This window comes from Aythya ferina, assembly GCF_964211825.1.
Source record: "Aythya ferina genome assembly, chromosome: 14".
Lineage (NCBI taxonomy): Eukaryota > Metazoa > Chordata > Aves > Anseriformes > Anatidae > Aythya > Aythya ferina.
The window spans coordinates 15558230-15582616 of NC_140312.1; the positions used below are offsets into that span (position 1 = coordinate 15558230).

General features: G+C 38.1%; 1 protein-coding gene across 9 annotated transcripts in view; it reads right to left on the reverse strand.

The window, feature by feature from the left end:
• Positions 1–24387, reverse strand: part of TENM2 (teneurin transmembrane protein 2) — a 1369797-nt gene that overhangs the window by 14509 nt on the left and 1330901 nt on the right. For 8 of the 9 annotated variants that reach the window (XM_084535365.1, XM_084535362.1, XM_084535363.1 and 5 more), the window contains 10 exons: positions 22209–22328; positions 20416–20677; positions 19446–19713; positions 18148–18291; positions 16326–16575; positions 13332–13352; positions 9116–9348; positions 7433–7587; positions 6066–6940; positions 589–764 (listed from right to left, as the gene is read on the reverse strand). In XM_084535365.1, coding sequence (XP_084391491.1) covers positions 589–764; positions 6066–6940; positions 7433–7587; positions 9116–9348; positions 13332–13352; positions 16326–16575; positions 18148–18291; positions 19446–19713; positions 20416–20677; positions 22209–22328 — 2504 coding nt within the window. The remainder of the gene's footprint in view (positions 1–588; positions 765–6065; positions 6941–7432; positions 7588–9115; positions 9349–13331; positions 13353–16325; positions 16576–18147; positions 18292–19445; positions 19714–20415; positions 20678–22208; positions 22329–24387) is intronic. The other variant, XM_084535367.1, reaches the window with a different exon arrangement.

Consider the following 24387-nt stretch of genomic DNA (forward strand, 5'->3'; position numbering starts at 1 on the left):
AGTGGGTGGGTGCTGGAAAGCTCTACATAAACATTTCACCATTTTGTTGATAATCTCTTCTGACATGATGGGGCTGTCACGCTGTTCTCTGATGTGCTAATTATGGCACAAGATCATCCGCTGGTGCTGTTTTACATTTTACTTAATGGTAGTCTAAAAATTTGGAAGATTTATGTCTAATAATAAAAAGTACCTGAGCCTGTTTCCCCACAAGGGCTTTTACACAGATAGCCAACATTCATCAGTCAGACCGCATCTTTGTGGCAGTGAAGTCAGAACCAATTTTGCAGTGAAGTACAGAGAAATATGTGAGTGGGTAAAGTGAACCTGATACAAGAGGTAACAGCAGGACTAACTTTCATCAGCAGATAATGACCACACATATTTGAAGCAAAGTATGATTGTGAAATGTCTCTTACCTGTCCTGAAGACCTGTCATTTTAGGAATGAGCTTTATGAGAGTTTGTCTTGCAAACCTTATACTTTTTCCCCTGCTCATGACTGTACTTATGACACAAATCTTTTGAGAATTGCTTTCTCAAATTGTGTGTGTGGTTAGGAGATGTGCTGAGAAGTGCACTTTGGTACCTTGAACAACTGTATAGGAAGCCTCCACAGAGGAGAGATTTGTGATGACCGTGACATCATCATCCCGATTAGAATTCTCAATGTCGATGGTAATAGACTTTTCCATTTCTCGATGAAGGCTAGTTACCACTCCAGTGGGACGTGTTACATTGGTCAGGCGCCCTTCATGATCATAGCTAATAGAAAAGTTAGTAAGAGCAAAAAAGCATGAGGATATATGTTCATTTCAATACCCAATGTATTAATAATGCACCAAATTTTTGCAAAAATACAGAATGAAACAGATTTTCAAAAACATTTTGGCCATAACTATTTCTCTGTTGTTGAAAGAATCTATGATAATGAAATATTAATTTTAGAGATACTGATCTCAGCTACATGAGTGTAAATTCAGGCTAGTCTCTTTTAAAATTGATTATTATGGATATACAGAGTGATATGTGGCTCAATTACAGTTAGTAAATTCATCTATAGCTTATTTGTTGCATTTCACTCTACAGAAGTGGCATTGTTATGGATACTACAATATACAATTGCGTACACTGCACATTTGCAACTGCATACTTAGTGAAAACTACTAAGTAGAATTTTAAATGACATATCAAGGAATAAATTTGCCATAAGAGACATCAGTTTGAGAACATAATCATTTCATTTAGATCTTATCTGTGGCACTTGCACTGCATTTTTGGGTGAATCTTTTGCTCATAAAAATTAAGAATGAGAAGTTAAAGAACAGGACAGGTTGGAGCTGCACAAAGGGCAGCAGTCAAAATATACCTTATAAGATTAATTAAGTGCTCCAGAAGCATAAAAATAAATAATAATAATAATAGTAATAATAAAAAGTAAGAGGGCTCTCCATGAGTTTATTGATCCTTAGAGCAGCCACTAGATTTATTTAGAGTTATAATGCCTGGGGTGGGGGCAAAGTAGGAATGCTCCCTGGAATCAAATCATACCATTTCTCCCTTTCCTTTCATATGCTATATTTTTGTGCATACATATGCTAAAGAAGCAATCCTTTGGATTTAAGGGCAAGAAAAGGGGACCTGAAACACAAAATCAGTATTCCTCTAGTTGCTGCAATACTCTACTTGCGCAAGAGTCTCTCACCCAGCCGCTACCAAAGCACACAGCAGAAAGACAAGGAAAAAATGTCCTGTGTAGATAAAGGGAAAAGTTTAGGTAGAGACTGAAACCAACTGGTCATCCTTCCAGTGTAGAAATCCAATGATTGAGAAGCCTGGAAGAGAACTGGTAAATCCTTTGCACTGCCTGAGAGTAACAGAAGAGAAGAGTGATACATTTAGTATTACGAAGCTAGATGATTTCTTTGTAGGTCTGTGTTTAGCTGTAAAAAAGAAAAAATGCCAGTGCTTTCAACATGATTTTTTACAATTAAATCATTCAGAAACCTCAAAGCAGGCCACCTGAACTGTACAGCATATCTCCAAAATTAATATACAAAATAGGCTCCTGAGTTAACACAAATATAAAATATGCCTTTCAAATCCATTGCAAATGGCTGCACCCATTCAACTGACTATGGAGGAGGAAGGAAAAAAATCACCTGTGGAGCAACAAGTCTTACCAGAACCAACGGAAGCATTAGGCAAAGAAGTAAATCAATAAAACAAAGCATCATGCGACCTAGAAGGAACCAATAATATAGTGTGTTCATTTAAGCAGTTCAGGATCAAATAAAGATTAAGCAGCATGATTTTTCTTAATAAAAGTCACAAGCTTCTACCCATTAGAATATAAATACATATATATATAAATATATATATACACATACATATGTTTTACCATATCAACAAGATACTGGATAAAAGATAATACATTTAGATAATCTATGAAAGGTTTTTTGGTTAAGTCTACGTAAAAGGATCCATAAAAAAGGTACTGCAAAGTATGCATAAGGCATAGATGAGGGGAGAACTTGATCCAGCCAAACATCCACCTAGCAAGGAAAAACAAGCAGCACAAAAAATGGATTTTCAGAAACCTGAAAGGTCAATAATGGGATACCCCCTGTCTGTATATGGGCTACTATGGCACGCCTAGTGACTAGCAGAGGTATGAAGAGAATACTTTGGTGTCAAATATTACAGAAGGGATGTTGTTATTTAGTACAAAACTAGAAAAGTCGATGAGTGGTTTCAGAGTGACTATGTAGAGCCTGGTGAACATCTAGAAAAATGGCTGGTGAAACTCCCCATCAGCAAATATATTCAGGTAATGCAAACGAGACAGATTAATTTAAACTCCTCATTCACATTGCTGGGTTTTTAATTAACTCAGGAAAAATTCCTGGGGATTGCTGTGGGCTAGTCACTGAAAATCTCTGTTCAAAGTGCAAAGACTGTCTAAGAGTAAATATGGATGAGTATGTACAGAGACTGAAACAGAAAAATGAAAATATTCCAGTGCTATTTCTAGAAACCAGTGTTTTGCCACCCCTGTCATGGGGCATTTTTCCCAGTGCTGGTCACACTATTTTAAAAGAGAAATGACAGAGATTAAAAGGGTTTATAAGACAACAACAGTACTCTCTATGATGATCCGCAGACCATTTAGTTTATAGGCTAGACATAAAAAATCATTACTTAATGATTATATATATAGATTGCAATACAATTATATATATAGATTGCAGTATAAGGAAGGTGTTGCTTTTTTTTTTATGCATTGCATCAATAAAATCCTATTAAAAAAAAATAATAAAACAAAACAAAACTTTTACGTACTCTGTAATTTAGAAGTGACATTATTGAGGGTTTTTTTGAATGTATGTATTCTTGAGACCAAGTGCTCAGTAGACTTCAAAAAACAGTCATTTATCTGAATAATATTAATGTTTTACAGGAATTATATGCTTATATACCTTTCTTCTTCATAACAGGAACCCAATTCTAAACAAATCAAAAAAGAAAATGTGGCAACAGAAAAATATACGGATCAGTCTGGGACATCTTGTATCTCCTTTAGAAGCAGCTACTACCTATCACAGTGTGACACAGCATCAGGAGAGATGAGTCAGATCTGATGGATGCACTGAAATTATGGAGCTCTTGTTACCCCAGCTACAGCACAGTTTCACTGCAAGCTTTTTCTATTAACAAAATTCTAGGGAGTGAATGGATCCTAGTACTTTAAAAAAACTAGGATCCTAAAAGACCCTAAAAAGATCCTAAAAAAACCACTATCTCCCTGTGCCCACTACCATCTCCCTAGCACACCGCTTTGCCATGCCCAGACCCGGCAGAGCGGGTTCAGGTCCCTGTGCCAGCAGCTGCCCCACGCTGCCCACACGCAGCAGCAGCCACCGGGCCCTGTAGGTGTGTGAGCTGCTGGACGATGCTGCCTGCGATGTGCGGACAGTGCTGGACAGCCCAGCGCCTCTGAGCTGGCCACAACCAGCTCAGACGTTCTGCGTCACCGAACAGGCACACGGGGATGTGATGGACATCATAGTTCAGTCATGAGATGCATTTCAGCATTTGTAAAGCTCACAGAGAGCTACAAACATCTGGACTGCATCCCTTCATCAGGCTCGTGGTAACACTCGCTTTCCCATGTCCAGTATTATGGCACCTGTGTCACCTTTTTATTGCTAACATTCTGGTCTTTGAGGTTTGAAATGTGGACTACGCAAGCTCAATGGCTTGTAGGTGGAAGAAGCCAGGACAGTTTCATCCACGGTATTGCAGAAAGGAGCAAGAGCAGCTTTGGACCTACCATAGAGCAGGGCAAGGTGCTGAGCCACATATATGTGCATGCACACTTATTCTCCCTCTCTTAAAAAAAATAATAATATAAGCCGATTCAAGAAAAAAAACATAGCATTCTCTTAGGATGCTTCTAAGGCCAAGTGGAATACCACTGAGGACCACTTCAAAGATGTGTGCTTCATGCCCCAGACCAACCCTAAATCTTCCCCATATGAGCCTGCTGTTAGCTGTTACACTATTTAAGAGTCTTGTCTGTTCCTGCTGTGCATCGCTGCATGCATACACACATGCACTATATAACTTCACACACATATATTAAAATAGTGTATGTGTTGGTCTGCATGTACACATGCATACGTCGATGTTCTGTACAAATTAAATTCCATGAGCATTTTTAGGGTGCAGTTTCACATAAACTAGAGGAATAACAGAACTGGATTATTTTTGTAACTAATGTGTGTTAAAGAAATACTCTTACTAAAACATTAAAGAGGAAATAAAACCACAAATCTACCAACAGTCCATATGAAAAAACAGTGGTTCCATTCCCAGGGCCACATCTGAAGACGGCCACGAGAGGGCAATGCTTTCCTTTTTAAGGGAAAGAAAGGCATCGTGGAGAAAACACTGATGTGCAATGCTAATTTAGATGTATTCAGCAGACTGAATACAGTTTCTTATAATCCTGCATTATTTATATTTTCTCTAAAAAATAAGAAAGTGGTGGCCGAGATGAATACAGTAATAAACTAAAAAAGGTGTGCATCATCGCTATTCTGTAACCTTAAAGATAAGTCTACAGATAAACCTATACAGGTTAAATATAAAACCCTGTTTACCCTTTCTAGCTAGTAACTTGAGAAATGATATTTAGCAATTATTAATTAACTATATGAAAAAAAAAAAAGCACCAGACTTATCATACTTAAACATCATACATACATTTTGAATGTTCCATTTAGATTCTATTTTAAAAAATGGTCGGTCAGTAAATGGCAATAAGACTATTAAGAATAAGCTAACTATTAAAGAAAACCAAAATAGTGTTTCTATATTTTTAATATAGTTTTGAACTTCATCTGATGAATTTCATTTAAAGAGGAAATTCTGTCTTTTTAATCTATATGCTCATGAACACCAATGTGCTTTTGGGTTATCTACAAATTATGCAAGTTACACAGGGGTCTGACAGATAGCTGGGGATGTAATTTCCTCACTTGTCTCAAGAATGAACAATCAGTAAAGTTAATCAACATTTTATCAACCATGAGTAATATATGAGTCTGAACAGAAAGATAATTTCAGCTCCAAAGGAAACCGCTGTATTTAGGTTTATAGACATGGGCAACTCAGTAGGAGCAATAGATTGCTGGGGGCTGGTTTGGATTTGAATTATCTGCGGTCTTGCTGGTGACTAAGAACAGGGGCCCAAGCTGGTGAAACAAAAACATGTTTCTGAATGTCACACACAGTCCGTGTTGGAGGTGAGCGAAATTCCTCACTGGCCTCAAACTATGGGCAGGAATTTAGGTGGTTCCATACCCACCTAAAGAACATGGCAAAACTGATGACATCAAGCAGCCACTTAATCACGTCTAGCATCGTACTAGACTGAGAGGCAAAGGCCTTATTCAGCATCAGTGAAAAGCCTACAACAAATTTCAGTAGGATCACTTCAGGGCCTAATCACTACCATTTGAAAAATAAATGTACGCTTAATATATCCAAAAACATTCTTACTCATAAAATGTTGTCCATCCTGTTTCATCACTCTTCGTTGCTAAGAGACCACTGTTCCCGTTATAAGTCATTAATCCAAGCTCCAGGGTCTGCGTTGAAACTAGCTTGAGTCCACCATTAGTGCCAACAGCCAGCGTGACAATCTGATTATCTGGCATCAGTAAGTGGCGGGGCATTCCACTGGCATCCCGACGGACCTTCAAGGAGTTGCCATTGCTGTCCATCACCTCCGTGACATCGTTATCGCTGCTATAGGTGAAATTGTACAAGTACTCCCCGGTAACAAGGCTGAGAGTGTACTGGTGAATCCCGTCAGCATTGAAGACATACAGCTCCTGTTCTCCTGGAGATGCAGCTTCATATTGGTTAAAAGAATTAAGAATGGGCCTGTTTTTACTGACAGCCCTAATGCGGATATTTCCAAGATCAGCTATGTAGATGGTACCATCTGGGGCCACAGCTAAGGAAGATGGTGAATTTAAGATGGCATCAGTAGCATACCCATCATCCCCAGAATAGCAATTACAGTTGACATCATTTTTGCAATCACAGTCTGAAGCTGCCCCTGCAAGAAGGCATATTTCTCCATTGGTAGTTACCTGGCGTAGCCGATTAATTTTTTTTTCATCTGTCTCACTGATGTAAAGAACTCCTGTGTGTGAGATGGCAATGGCACTGGCTGATTCAAGTGCAGAATGAATAGCCAGTTTGCTAAGAGAGTAGTCTATACCAGGAACCTGGCAGTGCATGGGGCGTCCAGCAATAATGCTAACTTGATGGTTTTCTGTGATCCGTAAAATAACATTGTTCTCTAGGACATAAAGTGAGTTGTCCATGGGATTGACAGCGAGATCAGTAGGCCACTCCAGCCGTACCTATGAGTTGCACAAATTATTACTGTAAAACTCGTAACTGAAAAGTACACTTCTAGTGTTTAAAATTCCATGTGTAACAACAGCAAATTAGTGAGGGGTTTATCAGCGTAAATCATGAAACTAAGTCATGAACTGCAGCTACTTCAAACAATTATTTTCTTTTTCGGAAATATTAAAGCTATGTGCAGTGGTAACTTCCGCTAATTGTGTTTCTGTGCAAAGAATGAATGCTACATTGTGAAAGCTCTACAATAATTACAGAAAAACAGGCAATTAAGACAATAACTCCCATTATCTCAACCTTATTTCTCTACAGTTGCATAAATAACCTGTGTTAACCACAGTAAAAAGATGGTTCACTCATTTCAGTAATGAATCAAATATGCTATCATCTTGTGATGCCTAATGTATTTCTTAAGTGGCCAAGCAGTCATCCAAAATAGATGCCCATCTCTTCTAATGCTGACAGGAAAAAAAGCAGCAAGAGTCTACCTGGCTGACATCCATGCTGGAATCGCAGCTTAGAGGTCGAACGGCAGTTAGGTCATTGGAGCCCAGCAGAGTTGATATAATTCCATTCTGATCCACTTTTCGAATCATTGTGGCATCAACAAAATACATGAGTCCATACTTATCCACTGCGATTCCTGCAAGTATTAAAAACAGTCCTCAGCAAAGCTCCTAGCATCAAGGTAGCTTAATCTCATTAACAAGTGTACAAGATGGTAAAGTGTGTTCACTTCTCCTGCCTTCCAACTTGTACCTTTGGCTTCTGAGCCTGGTCCTGGAACCCTCCAAGTAGCTGTACTTCTGCTGAAGAAATGGCACAAGGCAGGTTTATCCTTTGGGGCTTTAAGGAAATAAAAACCAAACAAATCCCCAAAACATACCAAGTTGTCAGCAGAATGCATCAACTTATTTCTAAAAATAAACTCTGTATGAAATATCACATAGATGCATTAAACAAAACAATACAAAACAAACAAAAACAACAACAACAAAAAAAACACTGATTTTTAATCTTGGAAATGTGAGGTACTGTTAGAATTCTTTTAGAATTGGTTCAAAAGTTTTGAAAAATTAATAAGACATTACATTCTTCCAGGATGTTTTAAAATTCTTTGACCTGCTACAATGAATATGGGCAGAATATCTGGTGTTTTTAAATAACCAGGGTTTCAAACCTAGTAGGGAAAAAAAAAAAAAAAAGAAAAGGTTCAATGCCTTTCACTTTGCACATCCTCAGAGAGGAAAGGCATAGAAAACAAAAGGAGGAACAGAAGGATGCTGCTGTCTGTCATGAAGAAGGGGAGGCTTTTTCTCACTTGACTTGCCTGCTTTAATTTGGTGCACTGTGTTGTCTGCCCATTTCTTGGGCTAAAATAAAATATTCATCTAAAAATTTTGCATTAAAGTAGTTGCAGTATTCATCGCATTGCTCAGTCAAAGCTACAGTTTTATCTTCTTAACTTCAATGACGAGGCTTATCTTAAAGCATGCAAGCTGTGCTGTCCCACGAACATATTTTGTACTTGTATAAACTGAAACTATTACCTATACAAAGAAACAGAACCTCTCATTTTTATTCACTTTTACTGTTATCTAGTTACCTTCAACCAGTGTAAGAAAACACAAAGATGTTTCAAACATCTGGCAATACACCTGAGTAATTCATATTTACAATTAAGATGAAAAAAAAAAATCTTAAAAAGCAATACATTCCCAAATCTCTACATAACTTTTTTTTTTGTTGTTGTTATTATTAAAAATTAGGAACTCAAAAGGGCAAAAATTCTTTTTTTTTATTTTTTTCCCTCCTTATCGGAAGAAAAAGCAAACACATAAAATAAAAGCTAAGAAAAATGCCACAGTAGGAAGATTTTCTTCCAATATGCTATATTACAAACTGTATTTTCATTCCCAGTTTACATGTTTGCTTCTTGGAGTGAGCGTTACCCTGCTAATTTGTGTTCTGTTCTCTCCTTTTGCAGCATTCAGTGTTGGGGTAATAAAGTTTGCTTTAACTAAACAAAGCACGAACACTTGCCAATCCACTGTAATTAAAGCACGGAATAAAAATTACCAAGCAAGTAGTGATTTAATTGCCAGATAATTATTTCCACATCCAGCCTAGCCTCACACAGTCATTTTCTCTGGCTTCTTTTACTACGTTACCTCGAGGGCTCATTAGGGTTGCGTCCACTGCTTTCCCTCCATCTCCACATCTGGCTTCATCAAAGGGCAGGCATTGCTCTCCGGTCCCTGCTACCACTTCGGAATTACCAGCTAGGTCTTTTGTGCCAGTGAGGGATTTGACTCTGTATATCCGTCGACTGTTGGTGTCGGATACATAGAGTGAGCCCGAAACAGGGTCCACGGCCAGATAGTATTTATGAGCAGGATTGTTGCTTTAGGGAAAAAGAAAGCATAGAACAGAACCAGCTGAGCAGTCTAAAAACTTCACGGGCTTTCAGAGCTTAGATATTCATCAGACACACAGAGATCTGGAAAGAAAGTCTGACACCTTCCATACAGAGGTGGGATCTGTATAACTACAGTTTGAGGATTTAATCTGATTAGGAACTGGTCAGTGTTTCAGCAGGATTGTCATTCCAAATCTCGTTCTCTTTGCTACACCAAACATTGCATAATAGATCCCAATAAGCCAAAGCCACACAGCAGACTTTCCTCTTCAGCTCTTTTAGCCCTTTAGATGCACACCAGGTCAATTCTCTTTGGCTTACGTCTAACTGTTACCATCCCCACCCCATGTTTGTTTGTTTGTTTGTTTTTTAAATTACTTCCCTTGAAAGGAGAAGTCATAGAAATAAGATCAAAGAATCAGCTTCTGAGTTACTTATATTATGCCACAAGATTTGTGAGGTCTTGCATAAATAGAAGGCAGAAGCATAACAAATTTATTCCTAAAGCAAATTCATTCTTATTCATTCTTATCAAGAATCTCATTTACGGTAGATGAAGATGGTTATGTAACTACAACCAGAGAGACCCCAAGTGTCTGACTTTAACTCCAAACCTTCTGTTACTGACAAACTGGTCTTCAGTTTGAGATTATGACGTGTGCTTATATGGAAAGCTACTTCTCTTATGAAATATATGTTTTTTGACAGCTTGTCACATTTTGGAACTACTTTAGCAAATCATCTGCAAATTGAGAAATGTCAATCTTGGCGATATATATACATTCACATACACAGAACTGCAGTGCAGAAATATTTTCAAAATCTTGCCTGGCTAGTTTAACTCAATTTAGTTGGAATTTAAGCATGATCTGAATTTTCCAGCCTTTGGAGCCTATGGGTGAGCATAAATAAGGTCAATGGTGGTTTGAAAACATAGAAGACAAATGAAGACAGGAAGAAAAAAAATGAAGGTTACTTACCAGTAACCAGAGAGATTTGCCTCCAAATATCCACACTCCTAGTTTCAAGTGGCAAAAGTGCCCATCTCCAAGAGTGAGGATACGCAGAGATAAGTTATGATGGACATAAGCCATTTCTTGATCAGATCCACTGGAAGTACAGTAAGGGCACTTTCGGCAGATGGATTATTGGCAGCACAAAGACAACTGCATTTATGTGGTCAAGACCAGATTTGGAGGAATGAGGAGGTAAAAAATATCACTTTCTACAGTTATCTTCCTCTATGCCAGTCTTTGGCATACCATGATTTTTAGGTCAATAAGAATTTGTTCTACAATTGTAGAAAGTAGGAAGGAGATCTGTTTGATCAAAATTAAATAGGCAGAGGTAATACCATCTGCTGAAGTCTAGGAGTGTAGAAATTAGAGATGAAAAAATACAATAAACAAAAAAAAAATACTTGGCAGTTTTATTTCATGCATGAATCTCAAGTACTTTAAAAAGATGGGTATTATACCCATTTTGCAGAGGAGGAAACTGAGGCACAGAGAGGTTAAGTGGTATAGACAAGGTTATACAGGGAGACTAGTGACATTCTTGAGATCAGAGCACAATTTCTTTATTCCCCAAGTTCCTCTCCTCACCCTCAGCAGCAGACTGAGACTACTCTTTTCACATTCCTTCTCATCCTACCAAAACAAAGCTAAATCTTCTTTGCCATATATAAAAAATATTTTTTCTACTTCTTCAGTCTCTCAAGTCTCTGAGCCATACAAACACCTGCACATTACTCATTGTATTGAATTTCTGCTCTCTCTTTTTCCACTATGCTTTGCCCTTAACACTTGAGAACACAACTTCACCGTGACAGTAGTGCTGTGCCATGCTCCACTTTGCAAACACACCCAGATTTACATCAGGGCTTTCCAACAGCAGCAGACCAGCCAACACACCTTCAATGCTGCTGCTTGCTGTGTCTCTTCTCTGTTGCCTTGCTGAGTGCTTTTAACCTGGCTCTTCTGGAACATGTGGAGCCCCACGTTGGGGGATCAGGACAAATTGAGGCAGGTACAAGCTGGAGCACAGATGTACTGCTGGCTCGGTGGTCTGGGCTGCTCTGAACTGAGCCTGTGGGAGCTGCCCCACTGCCGCTGCAGGTCCAGCACAGCCTGACACAGGGCAGCAGCCACCCTGCGAGACTGGAAAGGTCTCTGAGGTTTTCAGATGTGGTTTGCCAGCCTGTGCCTGCCTTCCTAAGTGAGTGTGCCCCTACTTCCCTTCAGCCTGCAGCTAGCCTCAGCTAAGTCCCACTGTTGCGGCGTGGAACAAGGTATGAATCAGGGTAAAGAACAACAGTAGAACATGCACTTATCTCCCTGTTCTCTCATGCAGTCCTACACGTGTCCATGGAGCTCACCCTGTCTTTCTCCCTGCAGTCTAACTCAGGGCAGTCTTGCCAGGGTGTGGGTCATTAGCTTCTGTTCCCCATCAGGGGAGCACCCCGCTGGAGCTGTTCACCTGTTATACTTACTTCTGCTCTTGAGCTCTGTAAGGGAACAGATGGAGGAAGACTCTCCACAAAAAAGATCTGAGGGACTTTGGCACAAGGACAACTAGTGGAAGGCAACGTGCATTCACTGCCTCCAAAAACATCTAGGAGTTTCTTACCTGAAATAGTGAGATGTGTTTTATAAATGAATAGTAAATAGTTCTCCAACTGGCAACTGAAAAACTAAAGATCTTCTCTTTTCTCTGTGCCATGGTAATCCTTTATTTGAATTACAGAAAATAAAGGAATGTACCTTGCTTTAAAAGATCCTCCATAACACTGATACTGCTCAGAGGCCTCTGCCAATAATGCCTCTTCCTCTAACCTCCCTGGTGAGGGCAGCAGCTACCACCTGCAACCTTACTCTGGTCTGCTAGGAAGCCTGGTGCCTGACAGCAAGTGCAGGCAGCACCAGTTTGTGCTTGCTATTCTTCTCATACATGCATCAACAGTGTTAACAATAGCTTTTCTGGAAATATAACCAAAAAAAAGAGAAGCTGCCCAGAGCAAATCTCTAAGCACCTGAAAAATTAACTATGCTTATAATTGCAAATGAGGAGCCTCCAGCATCACCAGTAACCATTAGCAAATTGTGAATGAATTCATATAGATAAGAAAATCCAGTGGAGTTACATTTCATATACCAAAATATATTATGAACAGGAAATTATATTGTTTACTCCAGACAGGCTTTTGCATCTAACTTATATGGCAGAAATGAAAGAGGTCATGGACAGACCAGTATGGAAGAGCTTATAGCAGCTCTCCTTGTTCTTGCACTTGATCTTCTGCAGGTTGAACAACCCTTTCCACCTGGCAGGGTATGACATGGAGGAAGGTACAAGTGTTTCCTATGCTGCTCACATCCAGAAAGCCCAGTACTAAGAGGAAAACCCTTTTCTCCTAACATCCAGAAAGGTTACACCTCTCTTATGAACCTTACAGTGATTCCATCTAATGGTTGCACACAACCAGCCCCATAGGCTGACTGTGAAATGCATTCAATGAAAGAAAATAGAAACTATCTTATAAAAAATAGGACAGAGGGTTCAGAAAAATCTCTAATGACCGGAAAATGCATTTTTGACCTATTTCCAGTTGTTAGTGTTTTTGTGAACCTCTCTGGCATTCGTAAAACTGCTGTTGTAGTTTACCTCAACCACTTAGACCAATTACAGACAGCAGTGAGAACTGTTTATATAGAAGTTAGCTTGGGGTTCATTATATTTGCATTCTACTAGAAAATTCTAATTACTGTCAGAACTTATTTGGTTGCTTTTTGACTACATTTCATAATTGCTAACGCTTATCATATTCATAACACACAATTAGCACATAAAATGTTTCTATATATGGTACATGAAGAACATAACGGTACACAAGAAGCACAACACAAAAAGCAAACACAATGAAGCAAACAAACCATATCAAATTATATGGGAAAGAGCTCGTGTCTTACCTATGTTTAAACTCTTTATTTCTTTATAGAAGGGGAACAGAAGGAAAAAGAACAAACAGTTAGCTGAAGAATAGATGGTAAAGCAAACATAGTATTTGTTTTATTTTACAAAAGGACACAGGAGAAGATATCTCTTTTCAGCACTAGCCTTAACTTGGTTTATGGATGAAGAACGACTGAGAGTGATCCACTCGCATCTAGTTCCCTAGTATGACACCCCTTCCCTCATCCCCCACCCCCCTGTATGCTGCAGGAAGCTTTCTGGACCACTGAGAGAGTTTTCACATGGAAATACACGTAGCTTCTGGGCTAGGAGGGAGAAAAAGTGGCAGTTTTCTGAATACAGAAGTGAGAGTGGGGAAGCACTGGGATTAGGATATTCTCAGACAGCTCGTTGAAACCTCTTTAATTAAAATAGTTTTCCAACAGGCTATTTCTAAACAAATTTCTATTACGCAGTTTATTTTCTTCTCCCCCAGACACTAAAATAACTGCTTAAGGCAAGTTTGGCTGCTACTTGGTAGCATTTTTTGTAGATTCTAGTTAAGCCAATCAAAACAAATGTTAGGGTAAAGAAAAAAATACCTTTTAAGTGTGCAGTAAGATACTGTGCAATGGGAGATGTGTAGCATTAATTGATACCTAGTTTTCTGTCTAGACACAAGCCAAAAGAAAAGCATCCTCTGCTTCCCAGAAGTAAATTAATACATTCTCCACACTACAGGGCTTCACTGTGTTTTTCTTTGAAGGAATATAAATTGAATAAAACAGTGAGGTGCATGACTCCTGAGCTGCAGAACTCAGTGCACAGCCCCAAACTTCCAATACCAACATTAAGTGTGACATGAAGTACTTCTGAGCCAGAATTTCTATTAGCCATTCAGATCAAGTACCTTCAGAAAGGACAGTGCAAAGGAAATATGCATGCTGGCTTATTCTGACTTATAAATATTTATATTGGCTTACGTAAAACCCAAATTATACCCATTGTTAAATCTAAACAAAGTGATACATTTAGTCTGTAATAGTTATGGAAACCCTATTTGCATATTATATGAGCTATTTGATAGTAGCTGAAGACTCATTCTAATTCATACTTAAATGGTTAAGAGTTTGAAGATTTAAATCATTTAAGTCATATTTATTTTGAAGTGTCCACTGAATCACAATTACTTCTATAAGTGATGTTTGCTGCATTGAGCCCTAATTCCCTTTGGAGAACAGGATATGGAAAAGATCATTGGGAATCCTAATAAACTGGGTGTAAAGTCATTTGCAGCTGTCCAACAGTACTCAAAACACAATAACTTCATTGTTCATTGCTAATAGTCATAGCAGAAGCTAAATAAACTACTCTATGGAAAACAGACTTTCATAAAAGAAAAGAGAACATGGACAAGAGCAGAAACAGAAGATAGGCTTCTTAATCTTTACTGCTGTCCTTTCTGCTCACCCACTCTGAAAAGTCTGAGTTGTTTCTTGCATAGGCAGAAAGCAAAATTCTCAGACTAGTAACGTCATAAAGCTGAAGATAACATTTTCAAGTATCTGATGTACTCCAAAACTTTGTCAGTGACTGGCATTTGGAAGTGAGATGGATATACATGTACATGTAAATGCCTTTTAATTATCCTAGTTTGAAAATGTTTCTCTTCACCTATATATCTGTAGTCCTATTTACTAGAAAGCTAGACATATCTCAATTAGTTGGGAAAAAAACACATTGGCATATTCTATGTAAAGCAGAGTTATAGTGTATACCGATATAAATGTTTATAGCAAGTCATACAGCTGTACCAGCTAGCTTCTGTGGTCTATACTGAGCTGCCAGCAGGAAACACTGGATAATTTTGACTTTTTTTTTTTAAACCTCTGGATAATGAGGCAGACTGATGGATAGGTGCCAGAGAGGGATCTCCGAGTAGAACTGGCCCGAATCTGATCTCTTCTCTCTTAATATAAATTGGAATTCACAACAGTGACATCAACAGAATGACATGAATGGAAGAGAGGTGTGAAATAGAGCTAGGCCTCCCATTCTTTAACAGCCCAATCATTTTGCATTTCCCCCCGCTAATTAAAAACTAACCGTACAGTAGAAGCAGAGGAATTGGTTACTGGTCATATCATTAGAAAAAAAGAAAAAAAGACTAATAACCTAAATTCACTCAGCGTGTTCTGCAGCTACATCCAGTTTACAAGAACACTATTCTTTTGCCTGAGTGGGCTGCAGAAGTATCAGAAGACAGCCAGTGCAAGATGTTTTTCCTTATTTTTCTGCCAAATAATCAATAGTGTAGTAACAATAAAAAACAGTTACATGAGTTATGGTTTGAAGCAATAGCTCTTGCCTCTCCTAGAGGAATGAAAAAAGGCGATGAAACAGAAATGGGTGAAGTGGTACACTCTACACTCATGCCCTCCCTATTAAGTGACCAAATCTTAATATTTTGTGGGGGAATAGAAGTATGATCTTGGAAAGAGTTCTGATGTTACAAAGTGACTCTGTATGTCAACCTTTACTGCGCTTGCCAACCTACAGAAATAAGCTTACAAGAACGGGAAGGAAGTGGGAAAGTGTCTTTCTACATCACTGATATGAAAACCTTCCTTCTAATTTCCCAAGACTTCTTTGTTTATCACTGTGGCTCAATACCTTAGGGCAGTCAGTTCTGTAGTTATCAAACAAAACTAAATGATGTACAGTAATGAAGGGAGATCGTATCAAATGATAACCACCAGGAAAGAAGAAGAAAAAGTACTACTGTACTTTTTTTAAAGTTAGTTTGTACTCTTTATTCCTTCTCTATATTCATTAGCTCTAACTCTAGTCTGATTAGCTACATACTTTGAACTATGCATTTCTGTGCCCCATTTCTCCACTGGAATTGAAATAGGTTGAAAGTGACAATGTTTTACAAAATTATAAAAATAATGGTAAAGGCTGATTTAAGCACAGGCTGCAGATTTGAAGTGCTAAGATTAACTTCTTACCTCAGCTCCAATATACTAGTAACATTCTTGGATGGGAAGATACGCCGAATATAGTTAAAGTCTCCAACAAAGAGACTTCCATCGATTCCCACTGCCAGTGCTACAGGGGCCAAAAGCTTATTTCCTTCTGCAAGACCATTGCAGCTAGGACAGGATATGCTTCTTCGGCGCCCATTCCCCATAATGCTGGTTATCACAGCTGGCTGTTGAGTTAGAAACTGATTTTCTCCATTGCCTTTGTGCAATATACCTAATAACAGACAGGAAGAGAAGTGGTTATTACAGTCATTTGTTACAGGTGACTTCAGGTAGTTCTCCTTTCAACAGCTGCTGTTAAGGACTAAACAGTGAAATGACTTCAGCACTGGTTCTCTAACAGTGCAAAAACAGTGAAATAGGTTTGCAGTAGAAAACAATAAAGGTATAATGAGGATTCTCCGTTAAAGCACACACAAATAAACAACTACAAACACAAACCCAAACTTAAACCCATGGTGCTTTGGTATTCAAAAATACCATCAGACATCCTTCCAGCCTAGCACAATTATTAGACTGTCTTAATAACTGGGAAGTGAGGAAGGAAAGAGCAGAGAGGAAGTGTTCCTTGTTAGTGCACCCACATCCATTGAATCCAATTTCTTATGTTACATTTTGTTTGGAATTTTCTTCCAACCTCACTTTCCTCTTTCCCTCTCCCAGTCTTTCTCATTTTCTTCATGACATAAATGGAGATGCCAAAAAAAGGGGACGGTGCAGAAAAGGAAAAGACAGGAGAAAGAAAGATGGAACTCCTAAAAGGGCTGCTCTGGATTGCTGATGAAAGACAAAAGGGGAACTAGTGTTAAGGACCTTTATTAGATTTCAAGAAAAATGCTTTTAAGACAGGTTCTCTCTTCTAAACATACTTGTTCTAAAAGTAGATACCTGTTCTAAGAAAGGAGTGGATTCTCTGACAGAGTGACCAATTTCAACACCATCAAAGGTTGCAGAAATCTGGTCAGAAACTTTTAGCCACATTGTCTCTTGGAAATACAGTTGCATGATTCTAATGTAAAGCAACTGGCTCCCCAGGGACAAGTACTGTTGCCATCACTGATGACAGCAACAAATATCATGCTCTATCCAAATGGCCATCTCAGCAGTGTTTTTGATTTTCTGCACAGCACTTGAAGTGTGTTCAAATAGCTTGATCTTGCCTATTCTGAAGCTTTTGATTTCTTGAGTGACAGTATATTCTGCAACTGTTAATGCAAGAAAGAGCGGGAAGGCTATAGAAAACACTTTACAGGAATTAAATGAAATATATGTTAAACATTCAATTCCTTGGGAGTCTCTGGATAAAATGTGAAGACCAAGAATATTCAGTTTAGGGTACTTAAAGAGAAGTGAGGAAAAACCAAGCAGGTAACACAAGGAAAAGACAAACAAGAATCGGTATCTTGTCACAGTCACATACTCCTTTTAAACCCTATCTCAAATAAGAAAGGAAAAAGTCAAACAAAAGGAACCAGGAATGGATGTGGTTAAGATCAGATGAACAGGGAAGGAAGACAGGAACTAATTACAAGCAGATGAATGAACAACAGAATAGAGGATAAAGATTTAGACTTTTATAAATTGATGTTTTGTAGGAGGGTAAAAAATCTGTTGAAAATCTATAGAAATTTTCTGACAACTGAAACACGTCCCATTCCTTACAAAACTAAAGAAGAAACAAAAAGAGTGAAGAAATTTTGTTTTTCAAAGGGTAAACATAATGTAAATTAAAAGTGTTCCCAGACAAAACTCCATATAGCACAGAAAACATGTGGAACTAACTCACCACTCTTGACATTAAGTACATGATGCTTATCCAAAGACCATCCTCCTAGATTGGAAGGATCTAGTTCAAATCCTTGCAGCAGTGCTGTCCTCTTCTCCCATAAAATCAGACTGGGGCAAGTCTCATATTCAAAACCCACAGAAACTGAAAAAAAATAAAAATAAAATCTAATATACTTGCTGAACAAACACTAAATTAAATGTCCAGGACACATTCAAATGGATCAGCATTCCAGTTCCCCTGCCCCCTCAAAAAGATGAAGTGATTATATTCCTCTCTTTTCATCTACAATATTAAATTCAGATCTTTGACTAGACACAAATTTGAAACTTCATTCATATGTACTCTGCAGGGATCTGATCACTTTTCTTTGAATAGCTGGCTTTGGGAAGTGACTGGTTTGGTGAGAGGAGAGTGAGAAATATAATTAAAAAAAGATAATAAAATTCTCCTATCAGATAACAGGACAAGATCAAACTCTTAATTTGCCAGATGTTCACAGCACTTATTGTGTTCATTTTACATGCCATATTTCAAGAAGCAGAGAAAATTTTGTGTGTTTTTAAGCACACACACAGTTAGCATTACTCAGGAAAGCAATATCCTATGCAATAATGTAAGAAAGAAAAGCTGTAGCAAAGATTTTAGAAAAGTATGGAAAAGAACTACGATTCAAGTAAGTTTTTTTTTCCACTTTGGCACATCTCTAATGCACAGTCTTTAGCACTGTTGTATCAAAAATTTTCTGATATTCAAATTAAATTGAAAATTTAAAAATATTGTGATGATCACCCACTTTCCTAGCCACTAGAATGAAAATCTATAAACAAGGGAACTAAAAATATCCATAAAACTGCTAGACTGAACGGCATTACAAAAACACTGCTTTATTTCAAATGTATTACACTGCAAAAGGCTGGAATAACAGTATGCATGAGACTCCACATGCACCAAAGAATGTCAGTCAGTTTGGATATGAGATTTATTTGTTAACTGAAAGAATATAAAGACAGCGATGTACCACATTTTGCCTAAGCCCCTATGTCCAGTTTTTCCAGTTGGCAGGTCTAAAATTTCTAAGTCAGCTACTGATCAGGAAACACGGCTATGGTTGTAGACCCTCTAAATGTGATCTTTTAAATATGTAAAAGAAACATGCTGCATAGATTGTAGCATAATCTATGTGTGGAAGAAAGAACTGTTTAGTACATTTGCTTCCCCATAGAAAATCTTTGCAGTTTTCTTACTAAAAATTGCAAGCGTTTGAAAAGTTTTTGAGCTTGCATATGCTGACTTACCTACAGCATCTGACAACCCATAAACCTTCTGACCATATGCATCTGTTTTGTCCCAGATAAATGTATAAGCCAAGTTGGGAGATGCCTGAAATGATTTTTGAAACAGATGCCCTTCTACCGCTACCATCAAATGAACTTTGATCAGATTCAGTGGCACAAGTGACTGAGTCATGATGATCTTAAGTAAAGATTTATATCCAGCAGTACGGGAACTCAGGTAGTTGAGCTTTATACTCGAGCCAGGGATCTCAATTTCTTCATGAAGAACCTGAATAGGAAAAAGATCAAACATTTTACATTACTGCTTTTTTATTTTTTAGAATAGTATCTCTGCATATTTTTTATGAACAAATGATTTTCTACTAGTGGTAATGGCTATCCTCAAATCAGTGCAGTGACAGAGCTCAGCTCCTGTTTCTGGACAAAAAGTTATTTGATCTCTCTCTATTTTAAAGGGAGTCCACTGCAAAAGCATAAATAAGAACAAGAGTTTTATTGCAAGTTATATGCAAGAGGAATACAAGAAGACACAGCTATAAGAACCTGCAATTTCCACTAACAATTTGTATGAAGTAAATACTGAATGAAGTAGTGAAAACGAGTGAAGTTTTCCTTTGTCCTAAATAACATGTAAGAAAGCAGACTGTGACCAGTAGCATACACCAAGCCTCTGCAAAATTCTCTTGAAACACCTAAGCTGCCAACTGAAATACACAGATGTACTTGATAAGTTGTATGATAATGAGAAGGTGCAAGGTAGTCAAACATAAATGTGTCTGGGTGAGATAAACTTATGGTATCTCCTACAGACTTCATTAGAAAGCTCAATATCTGTCAGAAATAATGCAACCCTACAGAAGTATTTGTTATAACAATTTCAGGGGACAAATGGTGATTGTGACAAGTGCTTCGGTCAGCAGTAGCATCTGACCACTGATTTTTATATCCTTTTCACTCACGCTATTCTTACCTGGGTTTCTGGTACAATGGGATTTCGGCCAGGAGCATCACTGAAGAAAGTGGACAGTGGTGATGAAATGATGACTGGATCAGGACGGACAAAGCCACTTAGATCACAGCTGGGAATGGAGTTCTCCTCTGTCTTCATCACGAGTGTGTCCATGGCATAGAAGCTATTCCACGGCAACCATACTGTCCTTTCCTGACTCATAAATGGGGCCCGTTCGAAGTGCAAAGTTAGGGATGCTCCACCATTTGCAACCAAGTCAAACCTAGAAAAACATGGGGTTTATAGGTGATGAGACTGAATAATTCCAGTAATAACATTCCTGGCTAATGGAGTATCATCGCAATATGTGTATTTTAAGTGTCATGCTTCAAATTATTGGTAATGGGATGTGAACCTCTGGCAACTAAACAACTGACTGAAATACAGTCAAGACAAGCAGCAATTTGTAGTCATCTGGACAAACGTTGTTCCTATATGTTATAAAACCTACATTAAAACAATTTTCAATAAAAGAACAAACAGCCACATTTATTATCACTAGCCACCTTTATACATAGAAACAGCAGAGGAACCAAATTCATACTGAGCTGGACACTGAATTATCCCTTTCCTAATAGATGCTGTCCATCATGAAACAGAACGGGACAGGTGGCAGTAAGAATAGTAATGAAAAGTTTTGCTGTTCCTGTTCTACAAATAAGATAAGAATTCCTGTCTCCAGGATAATTGATCTATCATTTTTCAGAGAGATTAGATATTTACTCCCAAATCCCTGTATAATCACCATAGCACTGCGTAGCTCTGCAGGCATTTTGAAATCTGTCCTGAAGGCAAAAAATACTTCTAGGTTGTACTGACAACAGAACTAGTTATCAGTTGTTTCATGTAAATACTGGCAATGTAACAAATTACTCAATGATTTCATTTAGATCTAGAGTTAATAGTACAGCAATGTATGAGCTGAAACCACTGAAATCAACAATGTTATACTTTTATTATAACAGCAGATATGTGGACATGAAATACTCTAGTTCAATTTACTCATATTAAGTATTTCAATTCAATAGTTTGCATGAAAGATCAAGAAAAAATGGCAAATGTTTACAATATATGTGTCATAGATATGCTGTTTTAGTTACCACAGCCAGTAAACTACATAAACCATGACACATTAATTTTGGGTTTCTGAATTCGTGCACATTTCAAATCAGATAATACAAGGGGGGAAAAAGCTCTTCTTTGCACAGCAGGAAAATGTCTAAATATATTCAATTATAATCTTTTGAATATATTCTACCCTGAAGAAACACAAAATATAGCGGATCTTCAAAAGGAAAGAGAGACAGAATCACAGAATCACAGAATTTTCTAGGTTGGAAGAAGGGAACTTTTAACAAAATATGCTATTCTAAAATGATACTTTTTTTTTTCTTTTTTTTTTTTTTTCTTTTTTTTTCTAGCAGCATTAGCCTGCCTTGCATTTTAAACTAAAATATTGCTGGTCTCAGCTGGGTATTTCTGTACACCACAAATGTTTTTATAGATACAGAGCAATTTATTTGAAGGGAGTCTGACTGCTAACGCATTATTATCAGAAGTCAGCCTTTTCATATTTACTTTCATTTAGTATTCAAAATGCCATGTGAAAAAATACTTTTGTGTTTACTTAATAGCTCTTTGCCCTGGGAGGAATGCAATGCATGGTACCACATGGTTCCATTAGATTGCACCATCTGTTAGTCAGCAAAGATATTACATAAAAAATGGGTACTCAATGAAACAAGCAAACTCACGTGCCATCCTGACGAGTGATGGTATAGCCGTACTTTGGATACTTGACAAACGACACATTGACCCCAACTAGAGGCGTTCCATCTGTCGTCACCACTTGGCCTCTTATAAGAGACACAAGACTGAAGAAGAAAGATAATTAAAGGTATTGAAGTTAGTTATGAAAACAGTTACAGTGTTTATAAACTGAGTGGTGGAACATTTGTGCCTCATTTACTCTAAATCCGATTTACTGCAAGGTTTATTAGAATACTGAAGATACCATGATATTGCCCAGCTCTCTGTATATATTTAAATAAAGAAAATGCCGTCTATGCAATATGGTCTGTATATATGGTATGGGAGGTAGCACCATCCCTTGGGCTGGAACGCAAATGTGATTGCCTAATGAGGCTTTGCAGAAGAGAAATTGGAACAGAAAGTTACATCATGTTCAGCCAAGCCACAACTCTGACCCTGAGGTCCCACTGAAATGATGACTAGTCACTTCTCAAAAAACAAAAAAAACTGGCTGGGTACAATATGATGTTTTTGGATGCCTAGTATACTTCAAAAACATGGTGGTACGCCATACCTGTTTTATGCAACTTATTTTCCAAATTAAGGTGCATGTACCTTTTATCTTAGGGAGCACCAGACATTTGTACACTGCACTGGGTCCTGATTCATAATCCTTGCTTTTCACTTCGTCAGCAGAAGTGAGAATTTGATTCAAGGCCAGATTGATTCACAGGCAAAATAAACAGGTTTCTTAGCCAACAGGTTACCTACTTTGCTCAAACTAAAGGAGATTAAGACTAGTTATTCCTCTACAGTAAGGCATATTCAGTCGTCTTCTCTTCTGAGAGTGCTTTGCTGCTGGTGAGTGCACAGCAGGCAGAAACAGGCGACCCAACTGCATTTGCAGCCTCCTTGGCACTGGAAGGAGCAAGCCCCACTTCTCCCCGCTCTGCTGCTCTCTGGCATGGTCAGCCTGTTCCTGCCTCTTTGCTCTCCCAGCTGAAGAGGGCTCTCCATCTCCTGGCTCCTTTCCTTTCCACCTTCCCTGTATCCTGAGGGAAACTGGTGAGAAAGGGAAGCTGCAATGTAAAAGGGAGATGAAAAGGAGAAGCTCTGTGTAGATAGGTTTCCATCTCCAGTGGAAGCATGAAGAAAAGGGAACATGATCCTGAAACATGGGGAAAGTTAAACCTCACTGTAACCCCTAATCTCAAGGACCACTACACTTAGTTTTGCTGTAGCCCTAGGTGAAACGATTTCTATTTCAGCGCTAAGTGCTTCCAGCACGGTCCACCAACTCTCATGTGTTGCTACAGAGTGAGTCAGAAAATCAAAAGCCGCATTTCTGAACTGCCTTTGCACTGCAGGACTGGAGCTGTCCATGAACCTTAGGATGCTTCGGGCACATCGACACACACAGAAACCTGACAAGATAGATACTGAACCCTGATTTCTGGACCCAGTCCAAGCTGTTGGATGAGGGGATTAAACCTGCCTGTGTTTTGCCAAAAACTCACAATATTTAGTTGAATTCTGGGACAGCTTATTTATCCCCTATACATGCATTTCTAAAGCTATTTACTTATCGGAGGATATTAATTTTCATTAGTAATATCAGGGATTGTTTTTAGGACATTTCTGTTATTTCTGAAATGTTCAAGATGCTGTGATGTGCATTTCTAACTGTATTATACTGGCTGTTTAACAATTATTTCCTCATATTTTTATTCCAAACATGGGAGAACCCATTTATGTGAATAAATGAGTTTCATAAAAAAGAAACTTATTCATGAAAATGAGTCATTTGAATAACCAAAATATTACTTTTCTGTAACGTAACTTTCAATGATTTCTTGACCCTTCAGGCCAAACTTGATTTTTCTGAAATCACCATTTTGTAACACAACATGGAATTTAATGGAAATTCATACCTTTTTGAGAAAGTCTATTTAGAAATACATGTATATCCGACCAAGATGATTGTCTTGGCATTATTAATTTTCCTTGAATTATTTTATGTTTTAAAACAAACCAAAACAAAACCCACAAATAGTCGTAAGGAAGATAATTACACAAGTTCCTATAGGGGAACAGTGCAGAAAACAGATTTAGAAATAAATCATCCTATGGAAGAAGGCAACTAGTAAGGTTCATGACAACTTTTTCTACCTTCAAGTTCAC